Source organism: Hylobates moloch, unplaced genomic scaffold (assembly GCF_009828535.3).
Source record: "Hylobates moloch isolate HMO894 unplaced genomic scaffold, HMol_V3 SCAFFOLD_7, whole genome shotgun sequence".
Lineage (NCBI taxonomy): Eukaryota > Metazoa > Chordata > Mammalia > Primates > Hylobatidae > Hylobates > Hylobates moloch.
In genome coordinates, this window is record NW_026652282.1 from 57,591,711 (window position 1) to 57,614,148 (window position 22,438).

A 22,438-nucleotide genomic window follows, 5' to 3' on the forward strand; every position below is an offset into this window, starting at 1 on the left:
CTCTTGCCTATTTCCTCTTCCTGGAGGGTCATGGAACTACTGAGAACAATCTTCCCCACCTCCACCCCTTCGCTATGATTACACTACACTTAGCCCGTGCTTTTCCCCATACGCCGACCCCAACTTCCCTCTGACATGGTCAGTGACCATCCCTCTGTCCACCCCATGACCCCACTCGAGTGGTCATAGGATTGCGCTGAACACGAGGCACAGTGCAAGCTGCCAGGTGGGGGCCGAGGGGGCGTGGCCGTGCCCACGCCTGGGTGTGAAGCCAATGGCCATCAGCCGACGTCAGTAGAGCACGGCGTGACGTCCGGCGGCGCAGGCTGAGCGTTGGAAGCCATTTTGGCTGCAACCTACCTGAAGTCATGTCTGCCTTTGGTCACGACGAGGCCTGGATGGAGGCCGGAGGCTTTGACCTGGAGGCTGCCGAAAGAACGGAATACCAGTCTCTGTGGAAATCTAAACTCTTATTCCTGGGAGAGCAGAACGGTGCGGGTCTGGGTTGGGCTTTGGGGACAGGGAGGTGTAATTGGTATGAAATGGGGTGGGGCATTCTCTGGGGAACCGAGTTCCTCCTCGTTGGGAAAGGTTGGAGTGGGAGGAGAAGGGAGGGCTCATGGAAACTTTGAGGGGAGAAAGGGCACTGAGGGCGACGATTGGCCTGCTTATCTCCCTCACAGTAGGGAAGACATCCGTCATCACCCGCTTCATGTACAACAGCTTCAGCTGCGCCTGTCAGGTAAGCCCACCACTGAGTCATATGGTATATTTTTGCCGCTCTTCTTGGCAGACTCACCTGGAGATTCTCCTCCTCAAAGTTATGTATTATAAGCATTGGGAAGTGGAGCCAGGACAACTTCTTGAAAGGTCATTCTGCACTTTGGGTTCTAAGACTGCCTCATGTTAGTAATAGAGAGAATGCTGGAGTGTATCTGATTTTCTTCTGCAGGCAACTGTTGGAATTGACTTCTTGTCTAAGACCATGTACTTGGAGGACCAAATAGTGAGTGTTAACTCTCATACCACTAACCCTACACTTCAACCCCTTAGGCCTATTCATCACAGTTGGGTAGCACCATCAAAAAAAACTGAAGCCTCTTCAAATTACCAAGCCCTATGATGTTTCTTGTCTGTCTGCCTTCATCTAATCTCCAACTGTAACATAAAGTCCGAGAGACCTTGAATCCTTAAATCTGCTGTGCTGTAGGGTCTTCCTGAATCAAAACAGTATATTGAAATTGGTTGGACCTGTCCTAGGACTATAGGCCATTTGGTTTGAGGATATAGCAGCCACTTCTCAGGGATCCAGTCTACCTGACCTTTTGTATTCTGCCTTTATTAGGTTTGAGCTTTTTAAAAAGGCTAGTTTCTTTTCTACCTTTCCCCATCTTCTTCCTAAACATTTGTTTTATGCAGGTTCAGCTGCAGCTATGGGACACAGCTGGCCAGGAGCGCTTTCACAGCCTAATTCCTAGCTACATTCGTGATTCAACTATTGCAGTGGTTGTCTATGACATCACAAGTGGGTGTTATGCAATGTTTTATTTGAAAAGGGGATTATAAAGGGATTGATAGGGAGATTGATAAAATTAGCAGAGAGGAAGTGTTCTCTCCAAATCTCTCCTAAATGTTTCAACACTCTGCAACATATTCTCTTGCAGACATCAATTCTTTTAAGGAGACAGATAAGTGGGTAGAACATGTACGAGCAGAAAGAGGTGACGACGTTGTCATCATGTTGGTGGGTAATAAGATTGATTTAGATAACAAAAGGTAAAGTATAACTACAACTTCTTCTGGCATACCTAAAATTCAGTCTCTACAGGGAGGGTCAACTGTCCTCTATTTACTTGGGGAGGAGTTACCTTAGTCCCCTCTGTCCCCTACCAGCACTGCAGGATGGGAAGGACAGGGAGGCGTCCCATCAGGGCACAAGGATATGGGGGGGGGGTATAGGAGAGAGTCCCCACCCTGTAATCAGAAGGGTCATGGGTTTAAGGCTTCTAGGGTTCCTGGCCCTAGGTAAGCATCATTACACCTCAGAAGAATCTATCCATATCCAATAACTCTGGCCCTTTTCATCATTTCTGATTCGTCCAGACAAGTCACTGCAGAAGAGGGTGAAGAAAAATCCAGAAACCTCAATGTGATGTTTATTGAGACCAGTGCCAAAACCGGTTACAACGTGAAAAAGGTAATACTTGTTTCTTTCTATGATTCTTTAATTGCGCTCTGTCTGTAGCTACCACCACTGTTTACTCTTTTGGATAACCTTGGCTTATCTTTTGTGGGATGGGAGTCAAGGTTCATCTCCCCATCATGTATCTCAAAGGCCCTGAATTATCCTAGCCTCTGAACCTGACCTTTTTTCCTTTTTTTTTTTTTTTTTTGGTCACCATTCACACACACACATAGCTGTTCCAGCGTGTGGCTTCGGCCCTTCTTTCCACAAGGACTTCACCTCCACCAAAAGAGGGGAGTATCCTTTTTCCTAGCTTTGCTGGGGTAGGGAGTATACAAGTAGAGAAGGTAAGTTTCCTTGCTGAGTTGATCCATGAGTGGTACTTAAGGGGAAAATGGGACTAACTTTAGCCCAAAGTAGTTCCTTGGTTTGCCTTTAGGTGAGAGGGATTGTAAGATCAGAATTCCTCTTCTACATCTCCTAGAAGCTGACCCTGGGTGTTAAGATTTGACTCCAGTCACCTCACTGTATTAGCTTCCTTAACACACACTTCAGCGGTTGAAATCGAACTGGAATCCTTCGAGGAGTCAGGCAACAGAAGCTATTGTTGACAGCTTAGGCTTTCTCTGCCTCATTTGATGGATTTCTTACATTTGGGCTTGCCATACCAGTTCTCCTCCCCACCTCGTTTTATGATACATGGCCACTTACTCTCTTCCAATTCCTAGGCTTGGGGTAAAAACAGAACCCCTGAAAGTGCTATCATTTTATCCTGACTGCATCTCACAGCTACTGGGTGGAAGCTTCTTGCAGCACCTGGGAATTCTACCTTACCTTCTCTGACAGCTAAAAGACATCTGTAGAGAATACAGTTCTATAGCAGCTGACATACTTCAAAGGCCAATACAATTCATTCTCCACTGTTTGTTGTTGTTTACCTACACTCTCAATAAATGGTTCTTTAACCTAAGGCTGTTATTGCTTCTGCTTTCTCCACACTATACCTATATTTCCACAATGCAATTATCTCATGTTGGTGCCCTAACATAGAACCAATCCAAGTATTTCAAACGAGAGCCAATTTAAGGCAGGAGGGTTTTTGCCTCTTAGGCCCATGGCACCTGGCTGGCACTTTTTACCATGTTTTTCATACTTCTTAGACACAATGTTTTAAGACCTGTTAACCACAGGGAGTCTTGGACCTCAACATTCAGCCAAGTCACTCAACATGCCTTTATGGAAGTAACCAAGCTACTATTTTCTTTCTTTTGTGGCCAGTGCAGGGCATGGGGTCAGCAAATAGGAGCATAGAACAGGATTTCCCAGGAAGCATAGAGACAGCTACATTAATTCTACCTCCAGCTCTGCTCTCAAGGGATGTTGCCACCTAACAATAGCAGTGAGGCTCTAGAAGAGGTATGCCAGTAGAGCTAGGGTGGGATATATAGGAAGAACCAGACCCTCCTCATACAGTATAGTACTACTATTTAGAACAATGTTTCCTACATTTGAAGACTTATTTACTTATTTCCTTTGCTTCTTTAAAAATCCAGGTTTCCAGATTCTACCTCAGACTAACAGAATCATTGTCCAGTAGAAGGGCCTATAAATACATATTTAAGCTCCCAGGATTCTTTCAAGGCAAATTTTGGGACTTCATCATAGGGGTACATCATCCCACACCACACTAGAAAACTTTTTTTTTTTTCTTTGAGACAGTCTCACTCTGTCACCCAGCCTGGAGTGTGGCGGCGCCATCTTGGCTTACTGCAACCTCCACCTCCAGGGTTTGAACGATCCTCCTGCCTCAGCCTTCCGAGTAGCTGGGACTACAGGCAGTATCCCACCACGCCCGTCTCATTTTTGCATTTTTTAGTAGAGACGGGGTTGCACCTTGTTGGCCAGGCTGCTCTCGAACTCCTGGCCTCAAGCTATCTGCCTGCCTTGGCCTCCCAAAGTGGTGGGATTACAGGCATGAGCCACCGCGCCCAGCCTCACACTAGAAAACTTTCAATTCCAAATGGGTATTTTGAACATGCCAGTAGTGATGGCATAGGCATGACCAGGAATCTTGTAATGGTGGATTGGTAACTAAAGATCTAGGAACATGGCAGAATGTTATTTGGGGCTGGGGGTGAAGAAAAGGGAGAAGTCAGCAGTTAGCACTACTCAACTTACAAGTTGGAAACTGAACCAATTTCTTACTGCTGCCTCAGAAAAGAAATGCATCTAAGCCCCTTCCTTTGTTTATGTTCCAGATCAAAGAATGTGGGAAAGGAGAAGAGAGAATTATATTACTACTGTCCCCTGCAGAGAAATGTTCAAAGCTCCTAGGGGAACGGGCAGTTTCTTTCAGTGCCCCTCACTCTATGCCATTCCTTAGTTATACTGTGGTTAAAGTTCGTTGGCCTCTCTAATGTTCTGGTTAGACATCATAGGTAGTTGTGAGGGAGGTATAGTATTGCTCTGTTCCTTCCAGTGGCTCCTCTCTTTGGAAGAGCTTTTTCTTCCCTCGATAGCATTTTACATCCAATCGGTAACATTCAAAAGTCACACCAATATTTCTTCAGCATTGTGTTTTACTTTCTGGGAGAGAGGCTAGGAGGAGGAAGGGGTGAAAACAGGGTCTCACTAGAGTCTCAAAAGTGTATGAATCCTCTGGTAGTACAAGGATGGGATAAGATGGCCAGGGAAGTCAGATGGAAAATCCCCAAGATTCTTTTTGCTACTGATTTCTATAATTAAAATATGACATATGTAAGGGACTAGTGCATGGTATTCAATAAATGTCAGTTGTCTTTCCTAACTAGGTTCCTCACAGGCTAGGTTATGCCTAGATATCATCATCCTCCTTTTAGGGAATGAAGCTCACCTAGAAAACTAGGGAACTAAAAGTGCAATATGGTTTGGGTAATGCAGTTGGTTAGCTGTCTCCCCATCCTCCCAACTCACTATTCCAGGGAGGGGCTGAAAATAGAAGTGGCTCCCCTGAAGTCTAGTTAGCATGTCATGGCAGAGTCCACATGAAGGGCTGTGGGCTGCAACTTCCTAGTGCACAGTCCTCTCTTTTTGGCGATGATAATCTGAAGGAAAGAAGAAGAAAAGGAGGAACAGAGCAGGTTATCTTCAGGCTTGATCTCCTGATTCCTTATCCCCAACTTGTAGGGCCTCTAGTCATCAGTATTTAAAGAGTTCTTACTTAGGGCCCTGTCCGGAAAGTGAAAAAAGTGGCACTTACTGTAGGGAAAGAAGCGCACACGCATGCTGATTTCACGAGCTGTCTTCAGGATCTCAACAGCCTGGAAGGAACACAGCAGCTTGTACAAATGAAGAGATATGACCCAAGACAGAATCATAATAGGGGGAAAGGGATTTGCCACTCCAACCTGTGTGTCACTAATAGCTGCTTCCCTCCGGTACTTTCCCAGGAGAGGTGCTTACTTTCTCTCTCTCTCTCTTTTTGTTTGGTTTTTTTGTTTGTTTGTTTGTTTGTTTTTGAGACAGGGTCTTGCTATGTTGCCTGGGCTGGTCTTAAATTCCTGGGCTCAAGTGATCCTCCCGCCTCAGCCTCCTAAGTAGCTGGGATTACAGGTGTGTACCACAGTGCCCAGCAAAATGCTTTCTTATTAAGTTACAGATTAGGCTACTCCTGTCCAATCCGTCCTATTTGAGATGGCTTCTTGCAGCACCACAGCCCAAGTACTGTGCTCACCTTGCTGTGCTCAATATCTTGGAAATCCACATCATTCACAGCTAGAACTTGGTCCCCTTCCTGAAGTCCTGCTCTATGTGCATCAGAGTCAGGAATCACCTGTTGGTAAAGAGAGAATACATGTGATTGGGATGCGATAATTTCAGAAGACTATCAGTGAAATCCGGTGCTATTCAAATGTAAGGTGCTATTGTTTTTCTGTGACAATGTATGCAGACAGATGGCCTGCCAAATGAAAAGTTTTAAGTGGGAAAGGGGGTGTCTCCATTATACCCCTTCTATGAATCCACTGAGTCATCCTCTCAGCCCTTGGGACATTAGGGTTCTGCAATCTGTTAATTTAACAAAGGGAAGTAACGATCCATATTGCCTACTGGGCATAAATACCTTGGAGATGAAGATGCCTAGCTGGGAGGCCTTTCCTCCTCGGATGTTAAATCCCAGCTGTAAGACAAGAGCACAGAATGGGGGCTCAATAGAGACCACAAACACAAGAACAACTAGTAGCATCATTGTGCTATAGCTCAGCCTGTGTGTCCCTGAGAGGACAGTCAGAAGTTGTAGAAGTGTTATCTCAGCTTTTCTGCCCACAAGAAGGAAAGTTTCGTCACATCTGCACCTGCTTTCCAGTCCAACCCCCCAACACTGCCAACTTCTGGTATGGACAAATCTAGCCTGGAATAAGGTTTCATAAGTTCACCTGAGCTCCAGGAGGCTTCTTCAGTGTGATGGTTCGGGGCAGAAACTGGGTCAACTCATTGTTGTAGTCTGGGTGGTGTACCCTCTGCAAGACACAGCAACCCCAGAAATTTTACCAGTCTTACTTCACACCTACCTTCATCTGGAACACTAATGAATTACGCTGAAGTCAGGAAAAGGAAAGGTCATAGACTTAATTTAAGTAGAACAGATAACACTGACTAAATGAGTAGATGGATAGCACTGGGACAGCCCAGTAGCTCCCCATTTCTTCACTTTTTTTTTTTTTTTGAGATGGAATTTTGCTCTTGTTGCCCAGGCTGGAGTGCAATGGCTCGATCTCGGCTCACCGCAACCTCTGCCTCCCAGGTTCAAGCGATTCTCCTGCCTCAGCCTCCCTAGTAGCTGGGATTACAGGCATGTGCCACCATGCCTGGCTAATTTTGTATTTTTAGTAGAGACAGGGTTTCTCCATGTTGGTCAGGCTGGTCTCGAACTCCCAACCTCAGGTGATCCGCCTGCTTTGGCCTCCCAAAGTGCTGGGATTACAGGCATGAGCCACCGCGCTGAACCTCTTAACAGTATGGAAACGAAGGCTCCAAATTTCCAGAATTAACCGGTGTGAACAGACCCTAGCAGGAGGCTTCCATAAAGAAGTTCCCAATGGGTCCTGTTGCTCAGAATCCAGCTTCTGGGTCCTCTGGCTACAAGAGCTAAGATTCACTCTCCATTTCACCTTCTAACCCTGCTATCCTACCTTTCATGCATCATCTTATGCCCAGGAGGAAAAAATCTCCTACTCAGGAATACAGATGGTTCCCACCTCATGAGGAGGAATCCATGCTGGAGGATTCTCATAGGCAGGCAAGAAAACCACCGGGTAGTCATCATAAGGAATCCGGCTGTCCATCTCGGGCAAGGCCCTGGAAGAGTGAATCAGAACAGACAAAAAGTGGTTAAAAAGGGAGAGCAGCCCAGCAAGTTTCAGAAAGCAGCTCCAACCCATTCCAACGCAGTCAGTCTACAGACCCAGCCCACATCTAGGTGTTAAGGTTGGAGGAGAGAAGGAAGAAAGAAGAAAACTCTTAACTTAGCTAAACATCTTCTGGATGCCAAGCAACCTGTCAGGTACTCTAGAAAGAGGACCTCATTTTTCACAATCCTGCAAAACATATGTTACCGTCTTAAACCTGGAGAAGAGGAAATCAGGGTCGAGTCTAAAAAGATCTACTTTCGAAGCCCAAGGGAGTGTTAACTATCCGCAGGGACTTGGGGCAAGGCACCGCCCCACATTTCCTAGATGTGATTAGTAATGGTAGGGTCCTCAGATCGACCCTTCCTTCACCTGACCAGCCACCTCCCACGTCCCCGCCCCACATTCTGCCTGAGACCCACGCTCTCAGCCGCATAAACGCCGCACCACCTCACCAGTGGGTAGTCCACAGCGACCTCAGGCTCCGCTCACCGCCAATTCAGTCTGGGAACCGGAAGCGGATGCTCCGCAGGGTCGAAAAGAGGCCGGGCCAGGGTGCAAAGAGCTGACCCTCCCCTTCCCAGCGCGCCGGCCTGCGCGCGCCGACGTGCGCGCTCCGCCTTCGGGCAGACCGCACTGCAATTGGTTGGCGTCTCCGGGACGGATTTGAAACTTGGCGGTTAAAGCTCCGGCTGGGACAGGGCGGCGGGAGACCCAGGGAGAACGGGGAAGGGACATTTAGTTTGGTGAGTTACGGGGCACACCTTAGCTCAGAACCTGTTTTTACCCAATACCCTAGGGCTTTGGTTCTTTGTCGCCGTCCCCGTTGGAGTTTTTTGTTTGCATTTCAGAAGCCCGTGCACTCTCTTTAGAGTGCAAGGCTGACGGGCGGTCCAGCCCTGGCCAAGTCCTGGAGGGTGAATCTCCCAAGATAGTGTTCCCGCTGAGGAGGGTCGGAACCGGGGAGGACGCCCTCCCACTCCTGCTGACCTACTAACATTCATCAGCGAGCCTTCTTTTTCCCCCTCGCAGAGACGGTGCTGAGATAGGATCATGAAGGAAGAGGTGAAGGGAATTCCTGTAAGAGTGGCGCTGCGTTGTCGCCCTCTGGTCCCCAAAGAGATTAGCGAGGGCTGCCAGATGTGCCTTTCCTTCGTGCCCGGAGAGCCTCAGGTGCGTAGCAGAGTCCAGAGCCTGTGTCTGAACAGCTGGGGCCAAATGGTAACGAGAGGTGTGGTCTTGCCTTTCATTTTTAACCTTACGCCTTGTCCCTTGCCTTCTCTAGGTGGTGGTTGGTACAGATAAATCCTTCACCTACGATTTTGTGTTTGATCCCTCTACTGAACAGGAAGAAGTCTTCAATACAGCAGTAGCGCCTCTCATAAAAGGCATATTTAAAGGTGAGGCGATTTGATTCCTCGAACATAACATATATATTCCTTGAGCATATACTATGTGCCAAGCACTGTGCTTGGGCACTGCAAATACAGGAATGGATGAATCATGATTCCTGCCTTCAAGAAGCCCTTAGCCTAATAACATTTGTGAAAGTCTCTGTACCCTTGAAGCTAGTTTTAGTCTGTATTTGCTTTATGTGGTTCTGTTCATCTTTGACTTGTATATGTTTGTGTTTATCCTGGAACTTCATTAGATTATAAACTCTGTGGTGGTTGCTGATGGTGATAAGTGTGCCACCCTATTTGAGGCTCAGGCACTGCAAAGCTTGTTGAGGGATTCAGGTGATAAATAATACAGCTTCGAGGCCCTGAAGGAGTTCAAAGTCCGGGGGATAGGAATGGAGATAGATGACTACATAAATAATTTTGAATATATAAAAATTTTTAAATTTTTTGTACCTATCTTTTAGAAGAAAAATTTTTCAAGTTAAAAATATACAACAGAGTCAGTCCTGTAGAAGTAGTAGCTCTGCTCTCATACAAAGTGGTATGAAAAACAGAAGGATGGCTCTAACTCTGCTTGGGGAATTTGGGGTGAATTTCACAGAGTGGAAAAACTTTGAGATGGGTCTTGAATAATGAGTATACTTCTTTCAGGTGGAGAAGGGGAGTGCCTAAAGCCTCTGAATACTATGACCAGTTAATAATCTTTATTGCGGAAGCTAAGTCTTTAATGCTGTTGAAGACCATAGCAGGGCTCTAAAGAAGGGAGCAGTGCCTGAGAGATGTCTAATTATTATTCTAATACAGTGGTTATTCAAGATTCAAAACAGAGGTTCATTTAAAAGAAGTAGAATCATGGCATGCTAGTACCGTAAAGTTGAAAGAGACATTTGTATATCATCTAGTTTGTTTTTCATCCAAAGAAAAATGCGTTCTAACAATATCTGTTAGGTGAACTGCCAGTGTCTAAAATTTTTTTGACTGAGAACTCACTGACTCACGGGTAGTCCAGTTGAGATTTGGGTTTTGGACAAGTCTAATTATGTTATAAAGATCTTTATATTAAGATGAAATTTACTTCCTGGTAATTTCTACCCAGTGATGTTAGTTCATCCTTTTAGAAGCCTTCTTCCAGGCAACAGCTATTCACATATTTTTTCACGTTTTTTTGGTTAATGATATGGCTCAAGGAACACTGAAATTTTTGTTTCAAAATTTTAAGATATTAATGCAATAATTTCAAACGTATAGAATGTTGCAAGAACAGCATAAAAAACATTTTTTCCCTGGTTTTCCTGGCCGGGCGCGGTGGCTCACGCTTGTAATCCCAGCACTTTGGGAGGCCGAGGCGGGCGGATCACGAGGTCAGGAGGTCGAGACCACGGTGAAACCCCGTCTCTACTAAAAATACCAAAAAATTAGCCGGGCGTGGTGGCAGGCGCCTGTAGTCCCAGCTACTCGGAGAGGCTGAGGCAGGAGAATGGCGTGAACCCGGGAGGCGGAGCTTGCAGTGAGCCCGCCCCCGTCCACTCCACCCTGGCTGGTAGGGAAGAGCCCCTTCTAAAAAAAAAAAAAAAAAACAAAACATTTTTTCCCTGAACCATTTGAGATGAGTCGTTGGCCTGATACCCCCCCATACTTTAGTGATATTTCCTACAAAAAAGGACTTTCTTCTAAGTTACCACAATACAACCATCAAAACAATAAAATTTGCACTGCTACATTACTACCATCTATTCCTGAAACCCCATTCAAGTTTCACCAATTGTCCAGTAAATATTTTATGGCAAAAAGATCTAGTTCAAAATCACGTTTTATTTAGTTTTGCTGTCTCTTTAGTCTCCATTCTAAAACAGTTCTTTAGTCTTTTTTTGACTTTTATGATTTTGACACTTTGAAGATTACAGGCCAGTTATTTTGTAAACCATTTCTCAATATTGTTTTGTCTGGTGTTTACTTATGATTAGATTCAGGTTGTGTATCTTTTAGCAGGAATATCACAGAAGTGGTGCTGTTTTCTTCTCACTGAAGCCTATTGGGCAGCACATGATTTTGATCTATTACTACTGATGTTCATTTTGATCATTTGATTAAGGTGTTAATCTGCTGGGCTTCTCCACTATAATCTTTTTCCTTTTTACATACAGTATTTGGAAAACCGTTAAGTGTTTCTACCTAATTCTCTTCAATTATCCCTGCCTTTCCTTTAGGCATTCCTGAAACAATATGGTTTTCAGACCCTTCACTATCTGGTCAGATTCCTCAGGCTATACCTCCACAGCTTAGTAAGAGCACCACAGTTCTACTTTTATATTCTCAACTTGGGAAACTGATAGAATTAAATTATGTTCGTTAAAGGCAACATAAAGTAGAAAGTGATTCCAATATACATGTGTTTGCTTAACATTGCCCTCGGTTGCAAAAACAAAGCCAATATTTTTTATAGTCAGCTCAACAGCACCCTCTTGCACTCTGAACTCCTGGTACCACAGATCCCTAAGTATTTTGTGAAAACTACTAAAACCTTGTTTCCCAAGTTATTGCTATCTGCACATATCTGTGGTATTGCAGAAAATTATGGAATGTTATTCTCTTGCCCCATAGTCATGCCAGCTGATACCAGCTATCTATTACAGTGAAAATCTCAATTTAGCATCTTCTTATGATCCTTCATTTAGACCAACAAATTTTTTCAAAACTTCAAAGTTTTCATTTAGATTAAAACATTGTTTCAAAGTTTAAAGGGTTTTTTCCTTCAGACTGCAAAATTATCTTGGTAAATAGCAGATAACAGCTTTGACATAAATATGATGATCATTTAACAGAGAAAGCTTGCTTTGTGTTCCTTGACAACGTGTCTGCCACACTAATAAGGGACAGACTTCCCTAAGGTCATTATTTTTTTCACCTTGAAGTAAATTTGCATTTGTAGTTCCTTTTAGGTGCCATGCTTATAGTTTTAGAAGCTACTACCGTACAATTAAGTAGCAAGTTATAATCATGCATCAGTTAACGACAGGGATACCTTCGGAGAAGTGCATTATTAGGCTGTTTTGTCATTCTCTGAACATCGTAGAGTGCATGTATACAAACCTAGATAGTAGAGCCTCCTATACACCTGAGCCTAGTGCTCCTAGGCTACAAACCTGAAAAGCATGTTACTGTACTGAATATTGTAGGCAGTTGTAACATCATGGAAAATATTTGTGATCTAAGCATAGAAAAGCTGAAGTAAAAATACAATATGAAAGGTAAAAACTGATACACCTGTATAGGGCAATTACCGTGAATGGAGCTTGCAGGACTGGAAGTTGCTCTGAGTGAGTCAGTGATGAGTGGTGAGTGAATGTAAGGGCCTAAGACATTATTGTATACTACTGTAGACTTTATGAACACTGGATACTTAGGTTACACTAAATTTATTAAACATTGTGTCTTTCTTCAATAATAAATTAACTTTAGCTTATTATAACTTTTTTACTTTATAAACTTTAATTTTTTAAATCTTTTTGACTTCTTTGTAATAATACTTAGCTTAAAACACAAATACATTGCACAGCAGAATAAACATTTTCACTCTGCATCTTTATTCTGTAAGCTTTTTTCTTTTTAAAAAATATATATTTTTTTACTTTTTAAACTTTTTGTTAAAAACTAAGACACAAACATACACATTAGCCTAGGCCCACCCAGGGCTAGGATCTTCAATATCACTGTCTTCCACCTCCACGTCTTGTCCTACTGGAAAGTCTTCAGGGACAATAACATCCATTGAGCTGTCATCTCCTATGACAACAATACTTTCTTCTGGAATACCTCCTGAAGGACCTTCCTGAGGCTGTTTTACAGTTAACTTTATTTATCATAAGTAGAAGGAGTATACTCTTAAAAATGATAAAAAGTATGGTATAGTATACTAAACACATAAACTAGTAACAATCATTTATTATTATGAAGCGTTACATACTGTGTTACATATAGCACATAGTTGGATGTGCTATACTTTTATATGAGTAGCAGTGAAGTAGGTTTCCTTACCCCAGCATCAACACAAATGTGTAACATGTTGCACTGCAATATTATAATGGCTAAGTCAATAAGCAACAGGAATTTTTCACCATTGTATATACATTCTACATGATTGAAATGCTATTATATGGCACACGACTGTAACAACTGAAGGTAAAGTAAAAATAACCTATCTATTGTCTAATTGTTTCTTTATAAAATCTTGCTACAGTTGTTTATCTTCCTCTAGCTTCAATCCAAACTTTGAATTTATGGGATAAAATGAAAATGCCCGCTGGGCATGGTCGCTCAAGCCTGTAATCTCAGCACTTTGGGAGGCTGAGGTGGGCAGATCATTTGAGGTCAGGAGTTCGAAACCAGCCTGGCCAACATGGCGAAACTCGTCTCTACCAAAAAATACAAAAAAATTAGCTGGGCATAGTAGCACGCGCCTGTAGTCCTAGCTACCTTGGAGGCTCAGGTGGGAGGATCGCTTGGGCCTGGGAGGCGGAGCTGTGATTGCACACACTGCGCTGCAGCCTGGGTGACCGAGTGAGACCTTGTCTCAAAAAAATGGGGAGGGGGAGTGCTGAGTAACTAGTAATTTGGATTATCTGACAAGAGAAAATATAAAAACTAATCTACAAAATAAACATTTTTACCAGAACTAAGCCCAAACAGAAATATATTTTTTTTGAAACCGAATCTCCCTCGGTGGCCCAGGCTGAAGTGCAGTGGCGCGATCTCGGTTCACTGTAACCTCCGCCTCCTGGGTTCAAGCAATTCTCCTGCCTCAGCCTCCCGAGTAGCTGGGACCACAGGCGCCCACCATCACACCCAGCTAATCTTTGTGTTTTTAGTACAGATAGGGTTTCGCCACGTTGGCCAGGCTGGTTTCAAACTCTGACCTCAAGCGATCTGCCTGCCTCGGCCTCCCAAAGTGCTGGGATTGCAGGCGTGAGCCACCGCACCTGGCCAATAAACTCAAACAGAAACATATTTTATGGGTCTTTCTGCAAACAGTACCGATAACATAAGTGATAACGAAAAGCACAGCCTCTGTTCAATAGTGCCTTCTATTTAATAATTTAAAAAATGCAAACAGGAAAAAAGAAAACACAAAAAATTGACCATCCTATGGCTTGGTGCGGTGGCTCACACCTGTAATCCCAGCACTTTGAGAGGCTGAGATGGGCGGATCACAAGGTCAGGAGATCAAGACCATCCTGGCTAACACAGTGAAACCCCGTCTCTACTAAAAATACAAAAAATTAGCTGGGTGTGGTGGCACGCACCTATAATCCCAGCTACTCGGGAGACTGAGGCAGGAGAATTGCTTGAACCCGGGAGGTGGAAAAAAAAAATTTACCATCCTATTTCTCAGAGATAAACATCAAAATAATTAATTATATACTTTTGATCTTTTCCTATCCATACACTGATATTTAACAATTATTTTTAAGCTGCTTTTTTCAGTTAACTATATTGTGAACATCTTTGAATAAATGATTCTTTTTTTTTTTTTTTTTTGAGACAGGGTCCACTCTGTCACCTAGGCTGGAGTGCAGTGGCTCAATCAAGGCTCACTGTAACCTCTGCCTATCAGGCTCAGGTGATTCTCCTGCCTCAGCCTCCAAAGTAGCTGGGATTATAGGCACCTGCCACCATGCCCTGCTAATTTTTGTATTTTTAGTAGAGACGGGCTTTCACCATGTTGCCCAGTCTAATGTTAAACTCCTGAGCTAAAGCAATCTGCCTGCCTCGGCTTCCCAAAGTCCTGGGATTACAGGCATGAGTCACGGAACCCGGCTCATTAATGGATGATTCTTTATCAATTCTCAATAAAAGCAAAGGCATATATCACATTGAATTATGCTTAAATGATGATATTTCTGTAAGGAGCCTGATAATATGGTCCAAATGCATTCTGAGAGTTCAGATATGAAGTAGATGCTTTCATTGACTGTAAAAAACAATCTTGTTTCCTTTTCAGATAAATACTGTTAATCAAGAAAATACATGCCAGAATCTTTTTCTTTAATTTAATTTCTGTAATTTAAAATTGCTTAAGGTAGGACGACAGAATTTTCAAGCTCCAAATGGCTTTTGACAGTGACTTGGCCACCTTCATTTAGTCAGTCATATCTTTTAAGTGTTTGATTTCCTAGCTTCTAAGGGCTATCACTAGGGGGACACATTTTAGGGTTGGGTTTTGTTTTGTTTTTGTTTGTTTTTTGCTTATTTTGAGTAGTGCAAAGTCATGGTACCCACAGAACTTTTCTTTGTGGCTGCCATTCTTAAGAGACTGTATTAAGAGAGCAATCTCAATTTTATTACAAATAATTGCTGAAGGAAATGGAGTATATTGATTAGATGAAAATGTTTAAACACCACTATGCATGTGACGTCTATTTTGCCAGGATATAATGCAACGGTCCTGGCCTATGGGCAGACTGGCTCTGGAAAAACCTATTCGATGGGAGGTGCATACACTGCAGAGCAAGAGAATGAACCAACAGTTGGGGTTATTCCTAGGGTAATACAACTGCTCTTCAAAGAAATTGATAAAAAGAGTGACTTTGAATTTACTCTGAAAGTGTCTTACTTAGAGGTAAGCAATTTATGTTTAATTATTCTGTATTCAAAATTGTCTTTGGGTCGAAAAATAAATCCAAATCAGGTTTTTCCTGACATGACTCAAATTAGTAAGTTGCATTTTAATTAATTGATAGAGAAAACTTACTGACTCAGTTGGATCCGGCTCCCACCCAATTCTTTCCTTGGTGTTAGAATAGTCTGTTTAATTTGATTGTTGGAGGAATTGGCTTTGCCATATAAAAGGATGATAGGAATTCTTTAATTCCAGTTTGGCCTCTGTTACTGATTACCTGTATAGTCTGCAGAAGAGTGTTTGATTTCCCTTTACTGTTTGCGACTTAAATGATAATGCTGTTGCCTCATGAAGAATGTTATAAAAACCAGCTGACATATTGAGCTGTATAAGCGGTGATAGAGTGTGTTTATTAAACAGATATTTATTGATAACCTACCATGTGCCAGGCCCAATTCAAGGCACTTGGGTATATGAGGTTCTTGGTATATATCAGTGAACAAAACAAAAATTCTAGCCCTTATGGGAGTTTGTGTTCTAGTGTATATTAGTATAGTTGTAGACTGGCCAATTATATCTAACTTCATAACATCAAAAACACATCTTTAGGGAACTGATGGCTTCTGGGAAGCTAGCTAGTTGGTTCCATAGCAGTGATGTCTTATCCTTTAGGTGGTAATAATTAAACTTATATAATTTAAGCATGCAATTATAAGTTGTATGTGAATACTTCATCCTGAAGTTCAATCTCAACATGCTAACAGGTAAAGAGATGTAGAACTGGAAGACAGGGGATTACATCATTAAGATTAGCCTTCTTGGCCAGGCCCGGTGGTCCACGCCTGTAATCCTAGCACTTTGGGAGGCCAGGGCGGGAGGATCACTTCAACCCAAGGGTCCGAGACTAGCCTGGGCAACATGGTAAGACTTTGTCTCTACAAAAACTTTAAAGATTAGCCAGGCGAGGTGGTGCATGCCTGCAGTCCCAGCTGCTCAGGAGGCTGAGGCAGGATGGAAGGATTGCTTGAGCCCCAGAGTGAGACCTTAAAGGCAGTTTTTAATTCTATTTATTTATTTATTTTGAGAAAGAGTCCCACTCTCTCACAGGCTGGAGTGCAGTGGCAAAATCATAGCTCACTGCAGCCTCCAGCTCCTGCTCAAGTGATCCTCCCACCCCACCTCAGCCTTCCAAGCAGCTGGGACTACAAGCGTGTGCCACTTCACCTGGCTAATTTTTAAATTTTTGTAGAGACGGGGTCTCACTATGTTGCCCAGGCTGGTGACAGACCCCTGGGCTCAAGTGATCCTCCCATTTTGGCTTCCCAAAGTGCTGGGATTATAGGCGTGAGTGACTGTGCTCAGCTAGATTAGCTTTCTCGAGTCTCTTGATTAACCTATTTGTGGCCAACATAATTGAGTATCAAAATAACTCCAGATCCTGGTATGTTAAATAATAGCAATAGCAGTAATAGCAAACAAATGTAGTGCTTATATGTGCTAAACACTGTTCTAAGTACTTAAAATTCTGTTTCATATTGAAATTGTAGCTGCCACTTCTTCCTTTTCCATCCACCCCCATCTATGTACCTGTTATTCACATTTTAACAAAATGGGTGAATGTAATGCTATTATGATGCCATCAAAGAACTGAATTTGCATGGCCATGTAACTTTTCATGTGTCTGCTGTTCCTAAGAGACTCTGTCTTAAGAGAGCAATCTCAATTTTGCTACAAGTGATATGTGAATTCATTCTTATAAAACATCAGGTGATTACCTATAGGGTTATGGTCCTTTTCTTAATTCTACAAGTAATACATGTTCATTATGAACAAATGTTTAAATATAGAAAGTCACAAATAATTTTTAAAATTACCTATGATCTCACCACCCAGAGATTACCACTGTTAACATCTTGTTTTTGCCACTTTATTTTCAACAATATCAGATTTACAATGAAGAAATTTTGGATCTTCTATGCCCATCTCGTGAGAAAGCTCAAATAAATATACGGGAGGATCCTAAGGAAGGCATAAAGGTGTGTTTGTCTCTCATTTGATGTTATTAAAAAATTTTGGCAATTATAATACTAAAGTTCACATCCCTTTTATCTGCCACTGTGGTTTTAAATGACTACTATCATCTCAGTCAGGTTTTGTGTGGTCCTAAGTCCCTTTGTTAATCTAAAATTTCTAGGTGGGAGCTCTTGTGGGGAAGCAAGGAAAGACTCATGTTCAGTTTTATCACCTTCCTGTTACCTAGAGGAATGCTAATATCAATTAAATATTATTTACAGAGTTCTAAGGCTGAGCAGTCCAGTATGTTAGCCACTAGCCACAAGTGGCTATTTAAATTTAAATGAATTAAAATTGAATAAAATTTTAAAAATTCATTTCCTCAGGCACACTAGCCACATATGAAGTGCTCGATAGCTACATATGGCTAGTGGTAACCATATTGGAGAGCACAGATAGATACAGAACATATCCATGTATTTTCTTCTGGGTCATTGTTAGCCAGCTACTAATGCATGGATATGATTGAACATATCTATATCCAATAGAAAATTCTATTGGACAGCACTGTAATAGACATTTTGCTGGGCTTTGGGATGATATTTTTAAAATTGAAAAGTTAATATATAATTTTTAAAACATGTAAGTATCATAGGAAGAAGAGATAGCTTATTTGAGAATCTTCTGTCAGATGGTATAGATGCAAGATGAGGAGCTAGAACTGAACAGAAAATGTGAGGCAAAATTGAGAGTTTCCTATGTGGGGAGTGAACCAAATCCAGAAGCCAGTGCTGAAAACAGGCAGAGCTTGAGTATTCAGGAGTGGGAAAATCAGAGGCTGGAAGTAGATGAGACTAGGTAGTACTTTGGGAAAACTTGGAATAATATCTTACTCCTGTTCTCCTTCCCTTCTTCTCTTGCACAAAGAAAAAAAGAGAAAGTTGAAGATTTGGGGTACCAGTGAGGGACAGGTGCCTGTGCTCCTGATTTTTTTTTCTGGTCATTAAGTTGTTAGCCAGCTACTAATGCAAAGTTTAAAGGATCAGCCCTGATAAGCCTGGAATATGCAAAGATGATTTGGATAGTGAGGATAAGAAACCTGGACAAAATACATGCTATTGTACTGAGCCAGCACTTGACCCTGTTTCAAGATCTTTTATATGCCCCATGTTAAGGCAGGAATTAAGTCCTAAGAGTTGTTTGAGGTGAGATTTGCAATACAGAGAAGTATGAGTTCCTGACACAAATTGGTAAGGAAGAGTTTGTAAACACTCTTCAGATGGGATGGATAGGCTTTAAGTAAGTAGAGAAAATAAGGATATTCTTATGGTAAGGAATAGCTTTAGCAGGAAAGCAGAAAATATACACCTGAGGGTAATAAGACTACACAAGTCTGTCTGGATTAGAGGATTTGGGCTGGGAAGTAACAGGAGATATGTTAGGACCAGATTATGAAGCCGGGCTAAAAAGCTTAGTTTCTATCCCTGTGAACCATATATAAACTATGTAAAACTTCTGAGTGAGGGATTACTGTGGCTACTTTTGCCAAGTTTTTATCTTATATGTGTATCTCTCCAACTCTGTTACAAGTGATATGTGAATTCATTCTTATAAGGAATTCACCCTAACCTGGAGGTCAGGGGAGTACTTTGAAATCTCTTTGTATCTTCATTATCTAGCACAGGGCTTAGTAGGTTGGTGACATTTTAGGAAAACCAAACAGAAATGGGTTGAAAAGGAGAAAGACTAGGATGAGGAAGACCAGTTGGGAAACTGTTGCTTATTTTTTAGGTGTGAAGTAATATGGGCCTGAACTACGCAAGTAGATGTGTAAAGGAAAAGGAAGTGATGGATTCAAAAGGAGAATGACAAGTAGTTGGTGATAGATGGGATATGGAGGAGTGGAAGAAGTTGAAGGCGATGTGAGTTTTTGAGAATATGAGACAAGATTAATAGAAATGGAGAAGTATTATAGTAGAGAGAATTAGTGTTTGTGGGAGGAAGATGAATTTGGTTTATAATTGACTGATTTCAAAGTATAAGTGGTAAGGTAGATCGTTAGAAATAAAAGACTAGAAATTAGGGCCACAGAAGTAAGTTTGGGAGCTATGAAGTAATAAAATTATAGCATATTGGAGCTAGAAAAGACTTCATAAGCATCTAGTCCAATCACCTCAGAGGCTCCAAGAGATTCACCTTGTATAAGTTCTCCCAGGTAAATACAATACTAAGCCTGGGGCCCTGTTTCCCTGGCTTCCTAATCCAGTGGAAACTGTACCATGCTATTTCCTCTAGTGAAAATGAGGTTTAAAATGAATCAGGTACAGAGAGGAGCATGGGGTCAGATAGAGGTGAAAGTAACAAAGAGAAATGCCATCGCTGTTTGTGTTGTACTTGCTCTCCTTGGGACCAGAATTAACTTCACTTGGGGTTCCTTGGAAGGCACGTAGCCATTGCTACCCTAAAATCTTGAGATCTTTACTAGCTCCAGTATTGGCTGGCACCCTTGTTTCTGAAGTTCCTGAGGAAGATTGGAGACCTTGGTTTCCAGCTCTCTTCACAGAGTTGCCAGTTAAAGCAGTTCTTATCACCGTGACTATTCTATTTGAGGTTCTACTAGAATATCAAGGCATTCTTTTAAACCACCAATCCCTATATTTCTGACCAAGCATTTGAAGTATAAATCATAAGAGAATTTTCTCTTTCTTGCAATTAGATTGTGGGACTCACTGAGAAGACTGTTTTAGTTGCCTTGGATACTGTTTCCTGTTTGGAGCAAGGCAACAACTCTAGGACTGTGGCCTCCACGGCTATGAACTCCCAGTCGTCCCGATCTCATGCCATCTTTACAATCTCCTTAGAGCAAAGAAAGAAAAGTGACAAGTAAGTTACAATTTAAAGAGTCAAGATTTTTAGTATTAGTTCTATTAAGGTTAAACATTAGGCTGCTTCTTCAATTGATTTGACAAATCATCAGACATCAGTATTGTGAGCACGAGTGACTAATGGAGCCATTTTGACTGACTTGAAAGAAAATGAGAACTGACAGGTCAGCTTTGATATTCAGCTACTCTCAAGCTTGTGTACCATTCTCACTGTGTCTTCCTTTCATTATCACAGGAATAGCAGCTTTCGCTCCAAGCTGCATCTTGTAGACCTCGCTGGATCAGAAAGACAGAAGAAAACCAAGGCTGAAGGGGATCGTCTAAAAGAGGGTAAGAGAGTAATTAAGGTCACAGTTGTAGATTAAAAACTTCTAGTACTCTTGTTGGTATTGTTGGTGTTTCGACTGGGATTTGAGATCACATTCTAACAGTAACTACGATTCAGATTTGAGGCTGAGTTCAGAAATAGCAAAAAATTGTTTCTTTCCCTTGCACTCATTCTCTAATTCAGGTATGAGATTTGGTTCTGGCCCTTGGTTTGATTTCATCTGGTCCAGGCAAGTTTTAGTTTTAGTTTTGTTTTGTTTTACCCCAACTATTTGTAATTAAAATCAGTATCCTGATTCTGTCATTTTAAGTATTCACCATCCCTTCCAGATGTTGTCACATACAAACCTCAGCACAATTTCCATGCCTTCATTCAAGTTGTTGAATTTGAAAAGAGATGAAATTCCTAAGGCTAGAAGAACCCTGTGATGTATGCTATTAGAAACCTTCTTCTAACATTATAGTGACCTGGTAATCTGCATGCCTTGGGAATGGTCTTCAAGTGATTATTAATCTCTCTAACAAAAATTAACATCCAGCTCTATATCTCAATTTTGTTCTTAAGGATATCATAAAATAGTTCATCAGATGCCTTGCTAAATCCAGATATACTGTATCTACTGTATTTCTCATAGCTACCAGCTTAGTAACAATACAAAAAAGAAATAAGGGATTTTAGCCTAAAGTGCTTTTTCTTGGTGAATTCAAGGTTGGCTTCTAGTGCTTATTCTTCTGTTTTCTAGGTTCTTGCATGCTGTCCCTGTAATAATCCACTCTAGACTTATATCAAACCCACTGTTCGGTAATTTATGGAATTAACTTTTATCCCTGTTTTGAAAATTGAAATTGCATCTGCCCAGTCTTCTGGAATGTCTTTCTCTGTGATTCGTCAAAGATCGTTGACATAGCTTCAGCAGTCTCATTTGAAATTACTGTATGTTCCCTTAGCTATAATTCATCTGGTCCAAGATATTTGAACTCTTATTAAAACACTTACTACCTCTTTACTCATATTGGGCTTCATTTCTCTCTTGGGAACTGAGAAGGCAGAAGGAAAAATAGTAATTGAGGAATTTTACTTCTGTCATTTATCATTATTATACTGCTGGCACTGAGTGCAGACCCGTTTCTTCCTCATTCAGCTTTTTCTTCTGAGTGTCATTCAAAGTACCCTTTTTGTTCTATGTTTGCACTTGAGATTTAGCTTTCCTAAGACTGTTTTTAAAGGCTGTTATGCTTTCTTTATCTTCTTTTAGGTGTTCAGTTCCAAGTTGTTTTATTTAACAGCTTTATTGAGATACAGTTTACGTACTATAACATTACCTATTTAAACTGTACATATCAGTGGATTTTAGTATATTCACAGAGTTGTACAATCATCATCATAGTCTAATTTTAGAAAATTTTATCATCCCAAGGAGAAGCCCCATATTCATTAGCAGTCACTCCCCATTCCCACCCCTTTCCCTGGCCCTAGGCAACCACTTAACTTACATTTCATATAAATGTAATCATACAATATGTTGTCTTTTGTGACTGGCTTAGCCTAAGATTTTCAAGGTTCATCCATGTTGCATCATATATCAGTACTTCATTCCTTTTTTTTTTTTTTTTTTTTTTTTTTT

General features: G+C 41.7%; 3 protein-coding genes across 6 annotated transcripts in view; 2 read left to right on the forward strand and 1 right to left on the reverse strand.

The window, feature by feature from the left end:
* Positions 1-322: 322 nt before the first annotated feature.
* RAB41 (RAB41, member RAS oncogene family) lies at positions 323-3,201 on the forward strand. 2 transcript variants are annotated; one of them, XM_032757124.2, is made up of 8 exons: positions 323-492; positions 687-742; positions 953-1,006; positions 1,420-1,525; positions 1,665-1,776; positions 2,104-2,197; positions 2,419-2,482; positions 2,741-3,201. In XM_032757124.2, exons 1-8 carry the CDS (start codon positions 369-371, stop codon positions 2,794-2,796), a joined length of 666 nt encoding a protein of 221 aa, XP_032613015.1. In that variant the 5' UTR covers positions 323-368; the 3' UTR covers positions 2,797-3,201. The 2 variants fall into 2 exon arrangements, with proteins under 2 accessions (XP_032613015.1, XP_032613014.1); XM_032757123.2 differs by having other exon boundaries at positions 684-742; positions 2,741-3,196.
* A 12-nt stretch (positions 3,202-3,213) lies between these two features.
* Positions 3,214-8,129, reverse strand: PDZD11 (PDZ domain containing 11). 2 transcript variants are annotated; one of them, XM_032757127.2, is made up of 8 exons: positions 8,025-8,093; positions 7,687-7,758; positions 7,420-7,519; positions 6,598-6,681; positions 6,285-6,341; positions 5,898-5,996; positions 5,424-5,484; positions 3,214-5,268 (listed from the first exon to the last, which is right to left on the reverse strand). In XM_032757127.2, exons 3-8 carry the CDS (start codon positions 7,504-7,506, stop codon positions 5,234-5,236), a joined length of 423 nt encoding a protein of 140 aa, XP_032613018.1. In that variant the 5' UTR covers positions 7,507-7,519; positions 7,687-7,758; positions 8,025-8,093; the 3' UTR covers positions 3,214-5,233. The 2 variants fall into 2 exon arrangements, with proteins under 2 accessions (XP_032613018.1, XP_032613017.1); XM_032757126.2 differs by lacking the exon at positions 7,687-7,758 and having other exon boundaries at positions 8,025-8,129.
* Positions 8,130-8,254: 125 nt separating this feature from the next.
* Positions 8,255-22,438, forward strand: part of KIF4A (kinesin family member 4A) — a 130,513-nt gene continuing 116,329 nt past the window's right edge. Inside the window, exons 1-7 of one of the 2 annotated variants that reach the window (XM_032757128.2) lie at positions 8,255-8,315; positions 8,602-8,742; positions 8,855-8,969; positions 15,398-15,588; positions 17,535-17,624; positions 20,318-20,484; positions 20,722-20,816. In XM_032757128.2, the coding sequence (XP_032613019.1) occupies positions 8,623-8,742; positions 8,855-8,969; positions 15,398-15,588; positions 17,535-17,624; positions 20,318-20,484; positions 20,722-20,816 (778 nt within the window). In that variant the 5' untranslated portion in view covers positions 8,255-8,315; positions 8,602-8,622. Of the gene's footprint in view, positions 8,316-8,449; positions 8,487-8,601; positions 8,743-8,854; positions 8,970-15,397; positions 15,589-17,534; positions 17,625-20,317; positions 20,485-20,721; positions 20,817-22,438 lie in introns of those variants that run through there. The other variant, XM_032757129.2, reaches the window with a different exon arrangement.